We start from the raw sequence: 18,899 nt of genomic DNA on the forward strand, positions 1-18,899 counted from the left end.
AAGTCAGAATGAGCTCAGGCTTGCAAGAGAGGTTAGAAATTTCTTCAGCTATGTCCAAAGTAAGAGGAAGAACAAGCAAGTGCTAGGTCCTCTGCATAGGGAACATGGAGAAATGCTATTGGGTGACAGATAAAAAGGCAGAACTACTCAACACCTACCGGTACTTTGCCTCTGCTGCACCCAAAAGGAAAGTGATGCCCAACCTGTTGATAACAGATTAAATGATGTAAGGAGGGAGCTGCAGCCCAAGATAGGAAAAGAGGTAGAAAGGGAACACCTAGCTACTTTAAATGAATTAAAATCTCCAGGGCCTGATAAGCTGCATTCAAAGGTACTAAGGGAGTTTGTGGATGTAACTTCAGAGCCTTTGTCTAGAGAACAGGTGAGGTCCCTACAGACTAGAGGCGGGCAAATGTTGTCCCCATCTTCAAAAAGGGGGGAAAGGAAGATCCAAGTAACTACCGACCAGTAAGCTTGACATCAATTCCCTGCAAAGGTCCTAGAACAGATACCGTATTTTTCGCTCTATAACACGCACCTGACCATAACACGCACATCGTTTTTAGAGGAGGAAAACAAGGGAAAAAACATTCTGAATGAAACAGTGGATGTATCATTTTTGTGCTTCATGCTGTGGCCACAGACATGTGATCTGATGGTGAATTTGGGGTGACCCAATGCAAAGATCCTGAGAATCCCTGTGGATCCATGCTTTTTAACCACATTTTTGCACCATTGCAGCCCCAGGCAACAGTGGGTGCGTGATTTTTTTGGTGCAGGCTGTAGCCATGGACATGCTATGTGATCTGATGGTGAATTTGGGGAGACCCAATGCAAAGATCCTGAGGATCCATGTGGATCTATGCTTTTTAACCACATTTTTGCACCATTGCAGCCCCAGGCAACAGTGGGTGCATGATTTTGGGGGGGCAGGCTGTAGCCATGGACATGCTATGTGATCTGATGTGAATTTGGGGTGACCCAATGCAAAGATCCTGAGGATCCATGTGGATCTATGCTTTGTAACCACATTTTAAGTGGGGAGCGAAGGAAAAACAAAGAAGGGACATGAGAGGGGTGTGCAGAGAAGCAGCTGGCTAAGAATGCAGGAGAGGGATTTAATGGGAGGGAGGAAAGAAAGGCAAAAGTTTCCCCCCACCCAAGCCAGCCATCTCTCTCTCTCCCTCTCCCTCCCCTCCCCCCCCTCTCTCTCCCCTCCCCCCCCTCTCTCCCTCCCCCCCTCTCTCTCTCCCTCCCCCGCTCTCTCTCCCTCTCCCCCAGCAGCACCAGAGCACAGAGAGGAATTAGAAGGAACGACACTCTGCTTTCCCCTCTGCTTGCCTGGAGGGGAGGGGCTTTCCCTGCTCTTTGTTCCGTTTCAGCAAACACAGCAAGGAAACAGAGGCAGGTGGGCAGTAAGACCCTGAGGCAGAATGCAGGAAAGCAGCCGCTTCCTCTTTTCAGGTTTCCCTTCTCCATGAAGCGCGATTTGATTTTTGCCTGCTTTTTCGGCTCCAGGGTCCACACATTCGCTCAATAACACGCACAGACATTTCCCCTTCCTTTTTAGGAGAAAAAATCTGCGTGTTATAGAGGGAAAAATACGGTAATTCAACAGCCGGTCTGTGAGCATTTAGAAAAGGATATTGTGATTACTAAGACCCAGCATGGGTCCTGCATGTCTTCTTTGGGTGGTCCATCTTGCTGATGAAGGATAACATATTGTTTAATTTTACATCTTTAGAAGTAGTATTGAATATCTGGCGCCCATCTTCAGACATTTTTACCCTCCTAAGGGAAGGAGGTCGGTATAGAGTCTTCCAATTATCTGCATCCCAATCCAAAGGGAAGTTGGAGACTGTCAATATACAATTAACAGCTACCAAGAAAACTCAGTATCTGCAGTTGCCAGTAAGTATTATGGCCTGTCATTGTGACTTAACCTAAAAATTTAAGCAACCTTTATAATAAATGAATAATAATGTCAATTGTTCAAAATTCTTTAGGTGTCTCAAGAAACCCTGTCACAAGTTTACAGGCCAAGAGAGTGCCTGAGATTCAGCAAGCTGTTGGAACCATCTTTCCATCCTACCTGTTCGGAAGTGGATTTGGTGGGATATATAGTTTCTCTAAGAAAAGGAACAGGTATACTAAGACTAGTGCACTGATTTATAATGAGTTAAAAAGAATCCTATTTAAGTTACCAGTCTGAATCCTTATTAGGGTTTGTAAAGATTTTTTAAATTGGAATTTTACTGAAATCAGATTTACTGTTTTACATGTCAATTATAGTATGGTTTTAGAATCCTGTTTATAAGCATACCTAAATGACTTGTTAAAGCCAAAACATCTAATCTCAAAATGAAATCATGAACCGAAACCAGAGAAAAATATGTGGCTTTTCAGGTCAGGCATTACATACAATACCATAGGTTATGTATTCTTGAGTTCCTATCAGACCCAAGCATTGGCAAGTCAACACACATACAAAGATCCAGAAAGCACCAACCTGTATTTCATCAGGATAATTTTGTGACCCCACTTGGATGATCTTGTACTTTCATTTTTATGCCTGTTACTACTTGAAATCTGCTATTCTTTCGGTTCTCAAATTCTGAAAATGTATGACTGTGCTTTTATTTTTAAATTATAATCTGTAAACATTGTTCTGCCCAGCAACTATGAGCAATTTCTAGAAAACTCTAGATATTTATCATCTCAATTAACCTCCTTTCAAACGGCGTTTCCATGCGCAGCTCTGGTTTGCCACAAGCGGCTTAGTCATTCTGGCCACATGACCCAGAAGCTGTACGCCGGCTCCCTCGGCCAATAAAGCAAGATGAGTGCTGCAACCCCAGAGTCGGTCACGACTGGACCTAATGGTCAGGGGTCCCTTTACCTTTATGAGCAGAGAAAGGCAAACAGAAATCAGTTATTTCTGTACTGAGTTGCTTGGGCCAATTTGGATCTAATTCTGTAGCATAAAAGACTTGTAAGTTGAACAACAAATGGCTTTTGATTATGTTCCTAAGCAGTATGAAAAGTTCTGTTTAGTTGGAAACAATGTTTTAAAAGTTAAAAGAACCAGTTAGTATGTTCAGGAAATAAGGGCTGTTCTGTTTGCACAAGGATTTCCACTTCTCCCCAACCCTCTGGAGCAGATTTGGGGGGCACAGGGACACACAAGGAGAGATGATGGAGAAGAAGTTCCATTGCACAAGTAGAAGTTCTTGCACAAATGGGAAGACTTTGTGCAATCCTCTGTGAACTACATTAGGAGAAATTGCTTAAAATTGGTTTTTAAATTTCCAATTATTTAATGCATTTTAATTAGCTCACCTGATTCTTGTACTGTGTCTTGAAACGCTGCTGGTCAGATACACCTTGCTTAATGCATTCATTCTAGTAGGCTACAGGCTTTTCCCAATACAGTGCTCAAAGTATATAAGCTATTATATTCGAGTTCCCCAGAATTACCTTTTGGGTTTTGTTAGGGTTAAAATGTAAACTTTTTAAAGGTTAGTATTTTTAATTTTAAAAGTGAAGTTAAATTTTTTTGTTTCATTTCTAACATAGCTTTCTCTACACTGGTGTATCTGTCAGATGAGAATCATCATTTAATAGCAGTCCAGATCTATACAGATCTTAAGCAGCTGGCTATTGATGACATAATTATTCCTTCTACGTTGATCTCTGCAATCAACCTTCAGTGGCGACCTGAATTTAGATCAGACATCCCCACATTATTTGCTGGAGACCTTTCTGCATTCTCCTCAAATCCAAAAGAAAGTCATCTCCAAGGATTTTTTAATGAACTGAGAAATACTGTAGAGGTACGTTGATGTCACTTATCCAATGCACTGAAGGGCATGGGGGGGGGATTATGTTACCTTCTACACATGGTATATCAAATGGTAAAGGCTGGTTGCAACAAAAGACATACTAAATTAGCATTTAATGTTTTTACTTGTCTAGTCTCCAGTGGAAGACAATTCAATATTTTGTGAAAGCTGTTTCTCTAGTTGCCCTAATTAAAGGACATTTGCTATAGAAACTCAGGTAATAGTTTGGAACAGTTGTAATGTGTTCCTGACCACAAGCCTCTGTCCAGAAGTAGGATGCCAGCTGCACCCTCCAAATAACCTATCAACGTCATAAAAGGCATTACACTATTTCTAGGGCAGGAGTAGCAGCAGTCGCCAAAACATACATATTTTTTGATAAGGGGTTTTGTCCATACAAGATGTCCAGCTTTCCCAAAGCACCCATGTAGTGAAATGCGCGAAGCACTAGTCATGTGTTCATTCTGTACAAGGAGAAGAGGTCTGCATGATTTGGTCTCCAGTCCAATCTGCTGCTTATATAAGCAACAAAATGTGAATGCCAGTATTTTTGGCACTGGACATAGGCATTGCCTGTAACTATACATATGATCTACGTATAGGGTCAGTTTCCCCAAGTGATCAAATGTCATTCATTCATTCATTTTGTGTATTGCCCTTCATCTGAAGATCTCAAGGGCAGTTCATAGCATAAAAATGAGAACAAAGCCAGAAACACCCCCCAAAACACATGTGAAAGCACATAGTATGTTGATCAGCCGAAGGTCTAGTTGAAGAGAAGCGTTTTTGCCTGAGGCCCAAAGATGTATAATGAAGGTGCCACACAAATTGAGCCTAGGGAGAGCATTCCACAGATGTGAAGCCACTGCAGAAAAGGCCCGTTCTCACGTTGCCAGCTTCTGGACCTCTCGTGGAAGAGGCACATGAAGAAGTCCTCGCATGATGATCTCAGGGTCTGTGTCAGTTTATATGGGGAGAGGTGGTTCTTGAGGTATTGCAGTCCTGAGTATCTACAGCATACCATATTCATTATGTTAAAAATCAACAGCAAAGGTTTTTTTAAAAAGTTAAACCTATATATTTTTGTCCTGCAGAATAGCAGCTGCTTTGGCAAAGATGCACAATGCAAACTGATGAATTTGCTACAAACAGATGACCCACAAACATTTAACTTGCCCCAAGAATGTGGCTTGGATCCCATTTCTCAGAAATCTGATGCAGGAAATAAACATTCTGTAAGTATTTATTAATCTATTATGATGATTATATTTACCAGTATAATCAACTTAAATATCAGACAGCATATTTAACCATCTCAGGTAAGTACAAATACCTCAAGGATGGTGGCGGAGTAATGATTAGTTCAGATGTCTTTGAATGGCAGTAGTCATTGACAGAATTTAAGCTTACGTTTTTTCCCCCTTTTAATTAGATTGTAACTCCTAGCAGTGGACTATGGCATCAGAGTCCTTTGTCACTTGGGAAGCTAGATTCAAAGCCACCAGTATCTCTAGGGTCAGCAAAAACAGCGGAACTACAAGAAACCCCTAAGAACTGTAAGAAAAGAAGAGCAATGGACCTGCTTAGTAGAGTACCTTCCCCACCACCAGTGAAGACCAACTGTATATTTATTTCTCCATCTCTGAAAAGGGCATTTCAGCCCCCCCGAAGTTCCGGCACTCAACTTGAAAAGTCACTGAAGAGAACAGCATGTTATAATAAAAAATCTGCCCTGAGAGGGTCTAGTGAGACTGGTTCTCCTCTTGAAAATAATTTTGTTGCTGACGAGGAGCTTGCAATGATAAATACACAAGCCCTCGTAAGTAGTTTTCCAGAAGATACAGGTTGATTTGGTGTGTATTCCATACCCACTGCTCTTCCTGTCAGCCTTTTAGTAAGGAATAATTCCAATATTCTGGTAAAACAGATATATTGCAGGACTGTAAGGAGAGGCTGCTACAAAGGAGACAAATGGAACAAATACTTCCATTAGCTGTGCAGATGACATTCCAAAGACAAAGGAAAGTACTTATAAATGCCCCTGTACATTTAAATATTTAAGCAATCTTTATAAATGTTATAAGTGTTTTGTACAGGCTTGTCTGTGTATTACTCATTTCAACTCAGAATAAAGATTAGTGTAATTATATATGCTCCGTTGAATAGATTATGAAGAATCCAGTAAGAATGGCTGTAAATTTTAACAATCCTGTCATGTTGCGCAGAAGCACATTCAAAGTTATGGAACTAGTTCATCAATAACTAACTTTAATGAAGGCACTGTATATTTTTAGAACTCCAGTTCAAAACATGCAGTCAATATAATTTGATTCCCCTGTTTATTTTTGCATAGCAATCACAATGGTTCAAGAGAAAAAAAGAGGCCAGCTTTAAAAACATGTAAGGCCAAACATATCCAAAATATACAAACCTTATGTTTGTTATAGGCCTATTTGGGTGTTTTGTCTCCTCTTGTGTAAAGAAGCCTATGTTAGGTAGTATGGCTACTCTGACAAAAAAAATCCTTCCACTATGTCACCTTTATTGTGTTACTAGGCCTCAGTGAGTTTAAAGGCAAAGGTATGAAGAACCAAGTTTCCATTCCTTGTGCAATTTTAGAACCAATTGTGCAAAGGGAGAACGGCCCCCACTTTCATACCTTCACCCTCAAACTTGTGGAGGACTCAAGATATGGTCCAGTGGATGCAGGGCTTGGAGGCACATACATACCCATGTTTGTTTAGATTGGAGAGGACAAACACCTGAATCAGGCTAATGGCGAAACACCCTGTAGGAATGCAAGTAGATTAGATTTGTTTTGTTTTTTAAAGCCAGTAATCAATTTTAAAGCATTTGATGTTAACATAGTTATTGGATAGTTATCTTGCTTGTAACTCTACTATCTTATTTTACATCACTCTTTACTAGTTTCAATAAGTACCTACCCTTGAAGAGCTTTTAGACGGAATGATTAAGCAAATATACCAAGTAGTATCTGATCTGTGGAAACAATTAGATGCAGAGAAAAAGCGCAGAGACTAGAGAAATTAAACCAGCAGGCTGCAAAAAGACACAAATAACACTTGGCACTGAGCGTTAACAACAGTCACAAGAGTGCCAATTACTCACTCATTTCAGTTAATCTCTAGTTCTAATGGCCACTGAATTTAGGCAGGTTTCCTTGCTCTACCCACCTTTGGCATATGCTACTACCAAAGTGGAAATTGAGGACTACCCAACTCTTACTGTGGAGCAGAGAAAAACTAATCTGTTGTCAAGATTAGTTCCTGAATTGTTCCTACGGTTGCAAACTATTTGGTGTGTGTTTCAGGAATCATAGTAATAAAAAATAGGGTGAGCAATGACAACAAATGGGGGTCTAAATAAAGCTCATTGGTTTCAGCAAGAAAGGAAATATACATGATTCAAAAAGGGAGGTGAACTGCAAAGCAGAGAAGCAGATGTGTCAAAGAAGGTAAATGTCATAAAAATGAAGCTAAATTAATGTGGAATGTAGAAAAGAAGGTGGTCCTATGAAATGCAGATCTAAAACTTACATTTTAAAACCTAGGTACAGAAGAAACTAACATTTTAAAATTTGTATACTGTAAAATTAATTATTGTGTCAATATTTACGGAGGGAAATCTATTTACATTCCCACAGCCTTGTATACTGAACAACTGATGGAAGTCAGGGGAACTGGAGTTCTAACTGTTGCACTATACTATGATTAGCAATGGTACACTAATGATATGAAATATCATTTGTGTGCATCCTTACCAGGACCAAACATTGTATAGCACCACTATTAGCTCGATCTGCGCAGGGATGCCAATTCCTTGCCCCCCCCCATAGTATATGAGCACAATGACATGGAGATCCTTTTCTATGTTGCTGCTAAAAATTACTGTGGGTTCTTCATTATGTTTGCACTCCTAAGTGTGAGTAATCCTGTCAAAACTGCATATATATATATATATATATATATATATATATATATATATATATATATAAAATAGCCAGGTGTAAACATGAGTGAAGAAATATAATCTGCATCAGAAGAATATTAAAACAGGGTTTTTAACCTCCAAAAGAATATATAGAGATTTAAGAACTAAATCTAGCTAAATAGAAAAATACAAATATTTTAAGCACAGAATTCCTGAAGGTAGAAAACAAAATTTTATACAACTTGATTAAAAACTCTAAAATACTTCGTAGAAATCATTTCTCCTCCTAAATGATCTTTCATTTCTGGAGTTGCTGTTAGCTCTTCTGTTGGGGAATGTTGAGTTCACATGGGAATAACCAGTATCGTAAACGCCATAGGATCTACTGAAATGTCTGGCTGGTTCTTCTGAATGAAGCACATCATGAAAGGTAACATCATGCTCATATTGCTCCTTCATCCTCTGTATTTTCTCTCGTGGAACACCATGGCCATTCCGTCTATGGAATAAATGTAAACATATACGTAAGTATATTTCGTTAGCAACATATCCAAACAGCATGTGAATACTAGCAATCATGTGAACTGCTCCTTCCATTTTCATGACAACCTAGTTCACAAATTAATCCATTAATGTGTGTTCATGGTTTGGAACAGCATTGTGGATATGAGACCTAAGAGGTTAAGGGGAACTATTCCCTCTAATAGCAAAAGAGAAAATGGGGAGCGCAGTACTGATTATAGCGCAGGGTGGAGCCCTCCACACTGTAACACACTGTTGCAGGTCCCACTCATCCATCTACTAGCTATCACAGATGATTAGTCCTGACAAAAGGAAAGCCAAAATAGTGCCACAGATGTACAAGAGGGAGCTAGAGGGAATTTTTTATTAATGAAGGAAAAAATACAATCCCTCATTGAGAATTGCCCTGTTTGCTTGAATTGCAGATTGTCAATAAAGGAAGAGAATGACAAGAAAAGGAAGTGGTTTGTGTTACAGGATGGCTGTGTAAAACTATCTAGCTTTACAAGGAAAAGAATAAAGGGGGGATTGAGTTATTGCTGGGGAAGTGATAGATAAGAAATGATATATGAGCAACTATCCACTCGTTGATCATGCAGGGAACATGCTGAAGACTGCCTGACTGCAATACAGTACACATGTCCGAAAGGTGGTTAGTGTATGTAATATGCCCTAAAAGGTTATATACCCCATGCAATGTCATGGTTGGCTGTTTTGAATTCTTCCTATCTTTGAGAAGACGATAAATAGTACTCCCACCTTTTGCGATCATAAAATACAGTCCTTCTTGACTTAACTCTCTCCGTGGCAACTGACTTTCCAGCCACAGACCCTCAAAAAGGAGAAATCACTTCACCTTCAGAGGTATCTGCATGCTCCACAGACCCCAAAATTTTGCAGAAGAACTTTAAAAAAATTCCAAGGAGGCAAAAAAACCCAAACAGTCCAGTAAGGACTGACCATGGTGCACAGCAATGAAAGGTGCATCAGATGAAAAAGCAGAACAGATCTAGGGGTAGAATAGAATGTTCTGCAAGAGGGCATGGCTAGCTGGCATTCTGAACAGGTGAGCTCCTGTTAGAGGTTATGCTATAGTGCAATGTTTTGTTGCAGGTATCACTTGTATTCTCATAGCAGCTAAAAACATAAGCAAAAAAACTGTACCTGGTTAGTTCCCGAACATTGAATTTCCAGTGTGTATCTGGCTCTCGAAAAAGAACTTCATAGCTGTGTTCAAGTGCCTGATGTGAAAGAGTACTGAATTTGTAATCAAGTCACAATAAAAAGCTACCTTTCATGATTTACATATGCACAACATAACAAAGTATAAAAATAAAGTATAATAAAGCATATACAGTGGTACCTCTGGATGCGAATGGGATCCGTTCCGGAGCTTCGTTCACATCCAGAAGCGAATGCAACCCATGTCTGCGGGTTGCGATTTGCTGCTTCTGCGCATGCGTGACGTCATTTTGCCGGTCTGCGCATGCGCGAGCGGTGAAACCCGGAAGTAAGGCGCTCCGTTACTTCTGGGTCACTGCAGTGCGCAACCTGAAAATACTTATCCCAAAGCTACTTGAACCCGAGGTATGACTGTATAATTAGCCTTAAACTCTAGTGAGACTGTAGTTCAGTACAACATGGCCACACTATTAATACCATATTTGTCATGTCAGTAAATCTCAAAATTTTGTGCTGTCTCGCAGTCCAAAATAATTTACCTCTTTTAATTCCATAAGATCTCTAAACATAAAGGTTGCCAAGGTAAGTTAGAAAACAAGATTTCAACAGTTTACAACACTATCCTATATTGCCACTTCTGACAAACATTCCTTCTCAAGAAAAACAGCAAAGCCATGCAATAGTACAGCAAATTATGTGCTCTTAACACAGGTGATGAGCTATGGCTGCTGAAATAGTTGCTTCATTAATAATTTAGAAGCTGTCAAAGTTATATTAACCACACACAAAGAAAGGGAAATTAGCAGACTGACCTAATTCTAGAGTCAGATTCCAAGGTGATTTTTTTCAAGCGATTTTGAACTACAGCAAAAATATACCAAAAGTTATACAGACGCAGGGGCAGAACGCACATCTCATTATGAGTGATAGGCACTATCCTACCAGGTTCCCAGCACAGTCACCAAACCATCTCCAGATGTTAGGTGGAGGCAAGCGTACACTAACTGCAGTTTGAGAAGTAGGATCCCAGCAACAACAGTGCAATCTGGAGGAAGGGTACTCATGTCCCCCTGCAACCTAAGAGTTACAGAGCATGCTCAATTCAGAAAAGAAGAATCATATAATGTAGATTAAAGAGAGTGACACTCTTTCTGACTTGAAGGATGATTTGCCTGCAGAAGATCCCTGGCATGTCTAGTTAAATGGTTCTTGGTCAACTGGCTGTATCTTGGAAAGCTTTCACCAGTCAGAACCAATAATATGATTAACCAGTGGTTTGGTTCTGCAAAAAGGTAGTTTCATATGCAAGATTAGAAAGCTGATCACACAGACTGCATGGTCTATGCTCTTTGAGGCATAGAAACCAGACCATATGGAAGATCAGCATTTTACTGGCACATCCAGCCACGTATTGTGCAAAAGATTAGGACCATTAGTGGTTTCTAAGAGTCAGATAATGTTAAGTGACCTAACCTTGAAAGGAAAACATAATGACTACCAGGGGTGCCCAAACTTTTTTCAAAGAGGGCCAGATTTGATGAAGTGAACATGCGTGAGGGCCGACCGAAATAGCTGACCTTTTTTTATGATTGAAGTTATTGAGTTTTTTTAGGATTTTAAACCAGGAGATAGATTGCCACAGGGGCCAGATTAAACCGACCGGCGGGCTGGATTAAACCCCCCAAAATGGATTTTGTACATGCCTGGACTAAACGGAACCCAAAGAAGAAGGGAGCAAGAGGGGGTAGAAATCAATCCAGTTGTGGCACAACAAAATGTTCCAGGGCTTGGACAAAATCTGTGAAATAAAACTAATGTTTGAAAAAAATGTTAAGCACATTAGAAGTTCTTCCCATTTTTCCACCTCTCTTGATAGCAAATAGCAGGATTATCTGCTCATTTCTGGAACCCATGGCTAAATATTAAGAATCACAACAGGTCAGTTTCCCCTACCATTATCACATATGGCTTCATTTCCCAAGCGTGGACGTTGGTATTATCAATAATAACTGGGGATTTCCCATTCTTCATGGCTTTACGTGCTGTAACATAACAATGTAAATGTTTTAAAAGACCAGACAATCAGTGAAACCATCCTGTTACCTACACAGATGTTCTGAATCAAGCCTTTGGGGATTCGCTGTGTCACAAACAAGTACTGATGTGCTGAATGTAATGAGCAAGTGTTTCTGAAGACACAGGATTTACTCCATAATGTGCTTTAGTTTCAGTCTGTTGATTTCCACCCATATTAATGTCAGGCAGGAATATACTAGACACTGCAAGCAAGGGAAGGAAACACTGGTCTTGGATAAAAGAATTCAGGCTGCTGTAAAAGCTGGGAAAGATTTGTGCCTTCAGCAGACCTGGCCTCTGAGAGGTGGTCGAAAGTGGCTAGCAATAGCTAGGCTCCATAATAAATCTGGTGCCGTCCAGAGGAGACACTGCACTAACCGTTACGAAGAACATGCGCTCAGTCATATACAAAATTAGAGATACAATGGAAATGTGGACTGTCACACAAAACTTTTGAAAACAAATTTCTCCTTCACGTAGTTATCTTTACATGGGAGCTGTGAGCAAATCCACACAACGGCCCAGTTTCAATGTACCTATTTCAGCTTATTGGGACAAGATATACAGAAGCCTTGTGAAGGCATGCGCCATGCTTGCTCCCCTCCTGCCTTCTTGGAGTGCTGCAATTAATCCAGAAAATCTTCAGTTATCCATGTTTTCATTTAACATCAGAACCGCTGAAACTATGACTGACACAATCTTAACCAATCTGTTCAAACCCAAGAGGAAGATACAACAAAGTTAGAAATAAAATGTGAAAACAAGTTGTTATTGTTGTTATTGTTATTCTTGTTATTTAATGGCAGTGGTCATGCTTATATTTTTAGTATTAAAAGTTTATTATCAGGGCATACAAATCTGTCTTTAGATATCTGACAGCGGAAGCAATGCCAACTGATTATAGAGCATATATTGTACACTTCATTCGTTTGCTAGGAACTTTTATAATGCATTTTTTCTACATGTCCAAACTAGAGACTCAAACATTAGCCCCTAAATAGCATCTCATTGTTTTCTCCATAGAATCATTCCCTTGTTACTACTAGTAATTGATGTTTTGATCAACTCTGAAAGCCATTTTGAGCAAAATGAATAGTGCAGGTGTGACAAATAAGACATTCTCTTACAGCAAGGCTCTCTTCAGCTATAACTTTTTGTAGAAGAAAACTGCTGAAGAGTACAAGGTGTAGATAGAAAGCAAAACCTAATACACAAAACTAGGAAGGGCTGTACTTGCCTCTCTTTTGGTTCCATCTATGTGCATCTTCTAGAGCATCAGGATCAAACACATATGTGCCGTCCTCTGCAGAGAAGTAGTCATCAGTGCTCAGAACAACTGCACTGGGAAATTCACGTTTCAGTTGCCTGTTGAGACCAAACAATTGTAAGGAAGGAAAGGTCAAAATTTCACATGGATTAGTATAACCACTAGAAGTGAAGTTTTTCATTTTCTAACCACCACCACCACCCTTCAATTTAACTGGGGCCCAAATGTTCCCTCTGCACTTTTAGAGGAATCGTTAAATGAAAATAAAGCACCATTCAAGCAAGGGTTGAATTACCAGCAAATTAACCCCCCCCATTTACTGCAGGAGAAAATATTTATTAATAAGATTTTTATACCACTTAATACAATAAAATAAAAACCACCTTTAAGCAGTTTGCATTAAAATAAAAACGCAACGTTCAATGACATTTCCAGGGTGTTCCAGGGAGCTGCTGCTACCATGGAAATTGCCAGCTTCCATGTTGTCACCAAGTGGCAATATGCTTAGAGGCATGGGCCCCTTGAAAGATCTTAAAGGTTGGTGTGGTCCATATCAAGGGGGTTGATCTGTAATGTATCCTGGTCCCAAGTTTTTTCAGACTGTAAAGTAACATGCATGTTTCTCTCCTCCCCCTGCGTAATGGGGATTTGAGTCTCAGTCTCAGCACGTCTCCACTCCTCCACGTGCAGCTGCTGGGTGACCTTGGGCTAGTCAGACTTCTCTGAAGTCTCTCAGCCCCACTCACCTCACAGAGTGTTTGTTGTGGGGAAGGAAGGGAAAGGAGAATGCTAGCAGCTTTGAGACTCCTTCGGGTAGTGATAAAGTGGGATATCAAATCCAAACTCCTCTTCTTCCTGCTCCTAGTCCTATACTGCCCTGGGAAGGAGGAGCTATTATAACAGCAAAGGAGCAATCATCCAGGTGCAGTGTTAAGACCACAGCCTTTCAGGGCAGGATAGCAGTCCTCAACTCTGCCTTTTACAGCAAACTTTGCAAAATCCAGTGCAGGTGGGTATGACTGGCAGGGAAGCTCTATATCATCAATAAGGAAACTGTAGCCCTCCAGCTGTTGTTGAACTCCAACGCCCATTAGCCACAGCCACTGGTCAGGAACGGTGGGAGTTGTAGTTCAACAGCAGAGGGACATAGGTTCCCCAGTCCAGATCTATGTATTACGTTCACAACAATATTTTTAAAGGACAGTGAATGATAAGGACCCAGTCACTTAACCAGTTTATAGCACTTAACCAGTTGGACTTAGACTCACTTTGATATGGATGAAGCAGCATCTGTTCAATCCAGACCCAACTTGTCTACTTTTATAAGATATTATCAACAAATGACATCCATCCATCCCTAACATAAAGTTTCCTCTTGACAGTAAAGGACAACAGAATATGTCAGACTACTCATGGGAAAGATTTGTTGAAAAAGGTAAAGCTGTAGCAATGGAGCCTTGATGTCTGGAGGTGGAATGTCAAGGTATCATCTGCAATCTCTCAGCACAATAAAAGAATCCTTTCCCAAAGCGAGTTAAGCCAAAAGCGATCTAGAAAAAAAAGAGTCGAACTGCAAACTTTCATTTCTTAATTCCTTATCTTGTTGAGCAATGGCAGAGGCAGGCCTCAATTTATCAAAAGAGTAAAGAGGCCAGCAAGCTGAAATGAACTGTCAGGTCACATTTATCTCTAAGCTCCCAACTGTTTAATATATATGCTTTGCTTATAAAATGCATACTACTGTGGACTTTGTGCAACTCTCGGGTGCATTTTTTAAAATACTGCCCTCATTGACCAGATGCTTCTCTTCACACTTGCTATAAATTGTGCTTCCTTATCCTGGAGATGTGACAAGAAGACTAAATATCCAGGGGGTGAGGGAGGCAAGGGGAAAGTGCTTAACTCTTCCTTCACCCTTCACTTTTCAGTCAGCATGCCTCCAGTTCTGTTGAACCAGAACCATGTCATACTAATAGAGTGAGATTTTTTTTGCACTTCCTAAAATCAGTGAGATGTGAAACCAGAGCCAATGTTTCCATGACTGGCTTGCCAGAAGCACATTTTGAAAGCCAATGAAATTAAAAACAAGTCATTTCCAAGCAGGTTCATGCAGAAAATCAAGAGCTGTGCCTTTGATGGTAACTATATGCTCTTCGAAGACAACGTAACACCTGTGCTTGGAAACGAAGAGTAAAATGAATCTCACCATTATACAGTGCTCCAGTTCAGCTCAATTTACCTTTAGTAACGTGCAAGTTACAAAAGTTGCAAAACCTGCTGTTAGTCATTGGTGTCTTGTTTCATTTCATCCAGTATGAGGTTTGTGACCCACCAAGCCACATATAGCCCAAAAGTGATGTAGAACAGGCCCTCCTAAGAGTTCAATAAATTTGCTTCCTGCTTTTGCTGCTGGCTTGGGAGGTTACAATACTTGGTTGGGGGATGCAGCTTGTGTGCCACAAATCAGGGAACCCTGGTGAAAGCTACCTGTGCTGGAAAATGCTTATATTAGTTTAAGCCATCAGGAAATATATTACAGTACTGAATACTGATTATAGGTTTCTGATGTTAACTCCACTCAAATTCTGTATTAAAAACATGGTACATCACAAAGAAAACAAAGGCGCTAGCTGTTTTCCTTAAAGTGATCAAAAAAGTTCTTTCCACTTCCGTTAATCGTAAGAAAATGATAACCGAGGGCAAAATCCAGAGTCATTAAAACCAAAGCGATATTCTTTTGTGCGTGCTTTCAGTGCAATGTTGACTGCCTTCCAAAGTATCTTGTTTGATTTTCTCAGAATCAAGCTGAACCAAGGCCCTATGAGGATTGGGAAATTTCCGTTGGTAAATATTCATGTCGAAACAGGGAAATATACCAAATATATGTTTACAAAAAGAAAATATATTTAATTACTGGCAATTGCTCTTATCGCTCAAGGTTACACTGGTGGTAGGAACCGATAACCAATTAAGAAAACAAAACTGCTGCAGCTCAGAAAAAGAGAGGAAGTGACAGCTGTGAAGGCAGCAGCAGCAGCCACCACCCCACCAATTCTCTTCTTGTTTCCCTGAGCTATCTTGGAGCTCTGTCTTGACCTACCATGAACAGCCCCAACTTGTTTCAGACATGCACCTGTACCTTGAACAATCTTGCAGGAGCACGTCTGAACCCCCAGAGACAAAGCTTTTTCCCAGCATGGTGGCATAGCTGTCAACCTTCCCTTTTGCGGGAAATTCCCTTATTCCAGCGCCGTTTCCCGCTGCTTCCCGCTGCTATCCTGGATTGTTAGATATCCCGTAGACTGTCCCCGGGACAGGTGAGGCTGTTGATCCCTTATTTTCAAATCTGAAAGTGGACAGCTATGCATGGTGGTACAGTGACAAGGAAATACGCCTATCTAATGGGACGCGGGCCAGTACAGTGTGTTTTTTTTATTGGCCAGTACAGGGAAGCGGGTGGCGCTGTGAGTAAAAGCCTCAGCGCCTAGGGCTTGCCGATCGAAAGGTCGGCGGTTCGAATCCCCGTGGCGGGGTGCGCTCCCGTTGCTCGGTCCCAGCGCCTGCCAACCTAGCAGTTCGAAAGCACCCCCGGGTGCAAGTAGATAAATAGGGACCGCTTACTAGCGGGAAGGTAAACGGCGTTTCCGTGTGCGGCTCTGGCTCGCCAGAGCAGCGATGTCACGCTGGCCACGTGACCCGGAAGTGTCTCCGGACAGCGCTGGCCCCCGGCCTCTTGAGTGAGATGGGCGCACAACCCTAGAGTCTGTCAAGACTGGCCCGTACGGGCAGGGGTACCTTTACCTTACCTAATGTCGACCAAAGGAGCAATCCTACTAGAAAAAAATAAAGTTGACCACACCCCTTTCCATCAACATGGAGCACGCAGCGTTTTGCTGAAGCCAGGGCTTCTTTATCCCAGAACCCTTCTTGAATGCCAAGAACCTGAAAACCAGAGGTAGTGGCGTCGGGGACCCGAGGCCCTCCAGTCGCTTCTGCACGCCAACTTCCACCAGCTTTGCCCGCTTTTCACAGAATCCTCAACGCATCTGGATGGTCGCGGGTTCCCGCGCCGATCAAGAGCCTCTGAGCATGTCCAGAGCGCCTGCTGAGCAACCTGTCTACCCTCCCTCACGGAGCTTCGAGGTGAGAAAGCGCGGTTTTCCCGCTCAAGACTTCGTCCCCGTCGTTTTACGACTCGAGAGCTGAAGGCGTCCTCTCTCCTTCGAAAGGAGAAGGGTGTTGTTGTTTTTTTACCTGGCCAGAGTACTTTTCCCGGAGCCGGGCAGGCCTCGCAGCAAGTAGAGGCTTTTGCTGAAGCGGCGCCTCCTGCGAGGGGGGCCCTTGCCTTGCGCGGGGGGCTGGCGGAGGCTCAGGCCTCCGAAGGCGCGGGCCAGGCTATCCTCCATAGCGGAGGAAAGGCAACAGCCGCCGCCTCCTCGGGAAGCCTGCGAACCGACACTGTTTACACGGCTCCTCGTGACGGGCGCGGGCGGAGTCGGCTCTCTCCGCCCCCGAAGGCGGGCGCGTCTAGGGGCAAAGGGGCAGAGCGCCGCGCGGGCTCGCTCCCCTCCTCGGCGCCTGAAGCAGCCGAGTTCCGCTCACAGGCCTCCCTCCACCCCCGAGGGAGCAGCCGCGTCGAGTCAAGGTTCAATTCCCCAAAGCGGGAAGCAGGGCCCTCTGGCAGAACTGCGTGAGCCACAAACGGCGCGACTCCGGTTTCTCCTACAAGGCTGCCCTGCCCTTTTCTTCTTCTTTCTTTACCTCAAGGCGTGCTTCTTTGTGTTATGGCATTGGCGAGGAGGCGAGGACAGAAATGCAGCCTTATAATGCACCGCGCTTTGTTTTGTTTTGCTTTTTTTGGAGCATGGGTTTGAGGCCCCCTGGCAGCGCTTGCCCTCCTCTGCAGAGATAGGAAATGTTTTCCTGCAGCGAGAAGCGTTCGTTGCCCACACGTGCCAGATGCAGCGGCTCTCTTTGCTTCGCTGCTTGCAGGCGCCTCGCATTCACACGGAGGAGTGTTTGGTCCCAATAACAAGTGCTCTCGCGTGCTGAGGAAGGAAGCTGCGGTTACGACTAAAATACCTATGTTTCGAAACTCAAAACCATGAGCACTTGCGGCCAGAAGAGCCGCACCATTGCAGCTCTACTCGCAAGCAACCATTTCGTGCAATAGTGCTCGCTTTCAAGCACGCAGGTGTAGGACTGCAGCCCAAGTCATTAAAAGATTAAACAGCAGTTGCTTCTCCAGCCAGGAGCAGAGGACCAAAAAGGCTGGCTTTAGATCCAGGCGCGGGGAACCTTTGGCCCTCCAGAAGTTGGTGAACTACAGCCCCCTTCATCCCTAGTCGTGGGCTGTGCTGGCAGGGGCTGCTGGGAGTTCTAGTTAAGCCACATCTAGTGGGCCAAAGTTCTCCACACCTGGCCTAATGGATAAGGGAGAGCGTACCTATGGGCTCTTAGAAATGCATGTCATACACACCTACATCTAGGGAGTGGGCCTAGCCAGGAGTGCTCAGAAGCCACATCCCATATGCTCAGTGCCCACACAAAAACAATTAGATAGTGCTAAAAGAAAAAAGCATGAAAGGCATGAAGTCGAGTCTTCATAAGAAAATAGAACAAAGGTGCTCCCATTTATACTCCCATTTATTTTTAGGGGAGGTTTAAGAGCACGCCAAAGAGGAAACTGGACAAAAACTTTACTCTCTTAAACAAGAAAAAAGCCAAAAAGAAACTCCTGACTCCTGGTGGCTAACCTATACAATATATTCACATATATTTCCCTCCCTTTTGTTTAAAGCAGGAGAGGCTAACGTGGCTCTTGTGATGTTGCTGGATTGCAGTCAACCCGACGATTGGCCATACTTACTAGGGCTGAGGAGACTTGGTAGTTCAACAACATCTAAAGGGCCACAGGTTCCACACACCTCGTTTAAAGAAGCTGTTGGTTGTTGGCATCTGTCCGTCTCGGGAGACAATGGAAAAGTGTGTCTTTGGAGGTGAAGTTAAACTGTTGGAAGGTTGCAGCAGCTGCTGTGGTTGTAGAGACGAATATGGGA

The 18,899-nt window shown here is 42.5% G+C and overlaps 2 protein-coding genes across 3 annotated transcripts in view; one reads left to right on the forward strand and one right to left on the reverse strand.

Annotated features, from left to right (window-relative positions):
- The window catches only part of BRCA2 (BRCA2 DNA repair associated), a 31,292-nt gene extending 25,303 nt beyond the window's left edge, over nt 1-5,989 (forward strand). The window contains exons 21-25 of the mRNA XM_053386022.1: nt 1,745-1,911; nt 2,007-2,145; nt 3,577-3,833; nt 4,937-5,077; nt 5,275-5,989. Of these exons, the coding sequence (XP_053241997.1) occupies nt 1,745-1,911; nt 2,007-2,145; nt 3,577-3,833; nt 4,937-5,077; nt 5,275-5,691 (1,121 nt within the window). The 3' untranslated portion in view covers nt 5,692-5,989. The remainder of the gene's footprint in view (nt 1-1,744; nt 1,912-2,006; nt 2,146-3,576; nt 3,834-4,936; nt 5,078-5,274) is intronic.
- A 1,985-nt stretch (nt 5,990-7,974) lies between these two features.
- Nucleotides 7,975-18,027, reverse strand: N4BP2L1 (NEDD4 binding protein 2 like 1). Of its 2 annotated transcripts, none has more exons than XM_053386026.1 (5): nt 17,602-18,027; nt 12,811-12,938; nt 11,451-11,539; nt 9,480-9,556; nt 7,975-8,292 (listed from the first exon to the last, which is right to left on the reverse strand). In XM_053386026.1, the coding sequence occupies exons 1-5, from the start codon at nt 17,841-17,843 to the stop codon at nt 8,049-8,051; spliced, it is 780 nt and encodes a 259-aa protein (XP_053242001.1). In that variant the 5' UTR covers nt 17,844-18,027; the 3' UTR covers nt 7,975-8,048. The 2 variants fall into 2 exon arrangements, with proteins under 2 accessions (XP_053242001.1, XP_053242002.1); XM_053386027.1 differs by lacking the exon at nt 17,602-18,027 and adding an exon at nt 17,095-17,539.
- Between the last annotated feature and the right edge of the window lie 872 nt (nt 18,028-18,899).

This window comes from Podarcis raffonei, chromosome 4 (genome assembly GCF_027172205.1).
Source record: "Podarcis raffonei isolate rPodRaf1 chromosome 4, rPodRaf1.pri, whole genome shotgun sequence".
Classification (NCBI taxonomy): domain Eukaryota; kingdom Metazoa; phylum Chordata; class Lepidosauria; order Squamata; family Lacertidae; genus Podarcis; species Podarcis raffonei.

Bases quoted from the DNA above. Each gene is read 5' to 3' on its own strand.
- N4BP2L1 (XM_053386026.1), bottom strand. From the start codon at position 17,843: ATGCGAGGCGCCTGCAAGCAGCGAAGCAAAGAGAGCCGCTGCATCTGG. The intron at 12,939-17,601 runs GTAAAGAAAGAA...TGGTCTCAACAG, and splicing joins ACAAAGAAGCACGCCTTGAG to GCAACTGAAACGTGAATTTC. The intron at 9,557-11,450 runs GTAGGGGAAACT...CTTTCACATCAG, and splicing joins TGAAGCCATATGTGATAATG to GCACTTGAACACAGCTATGA.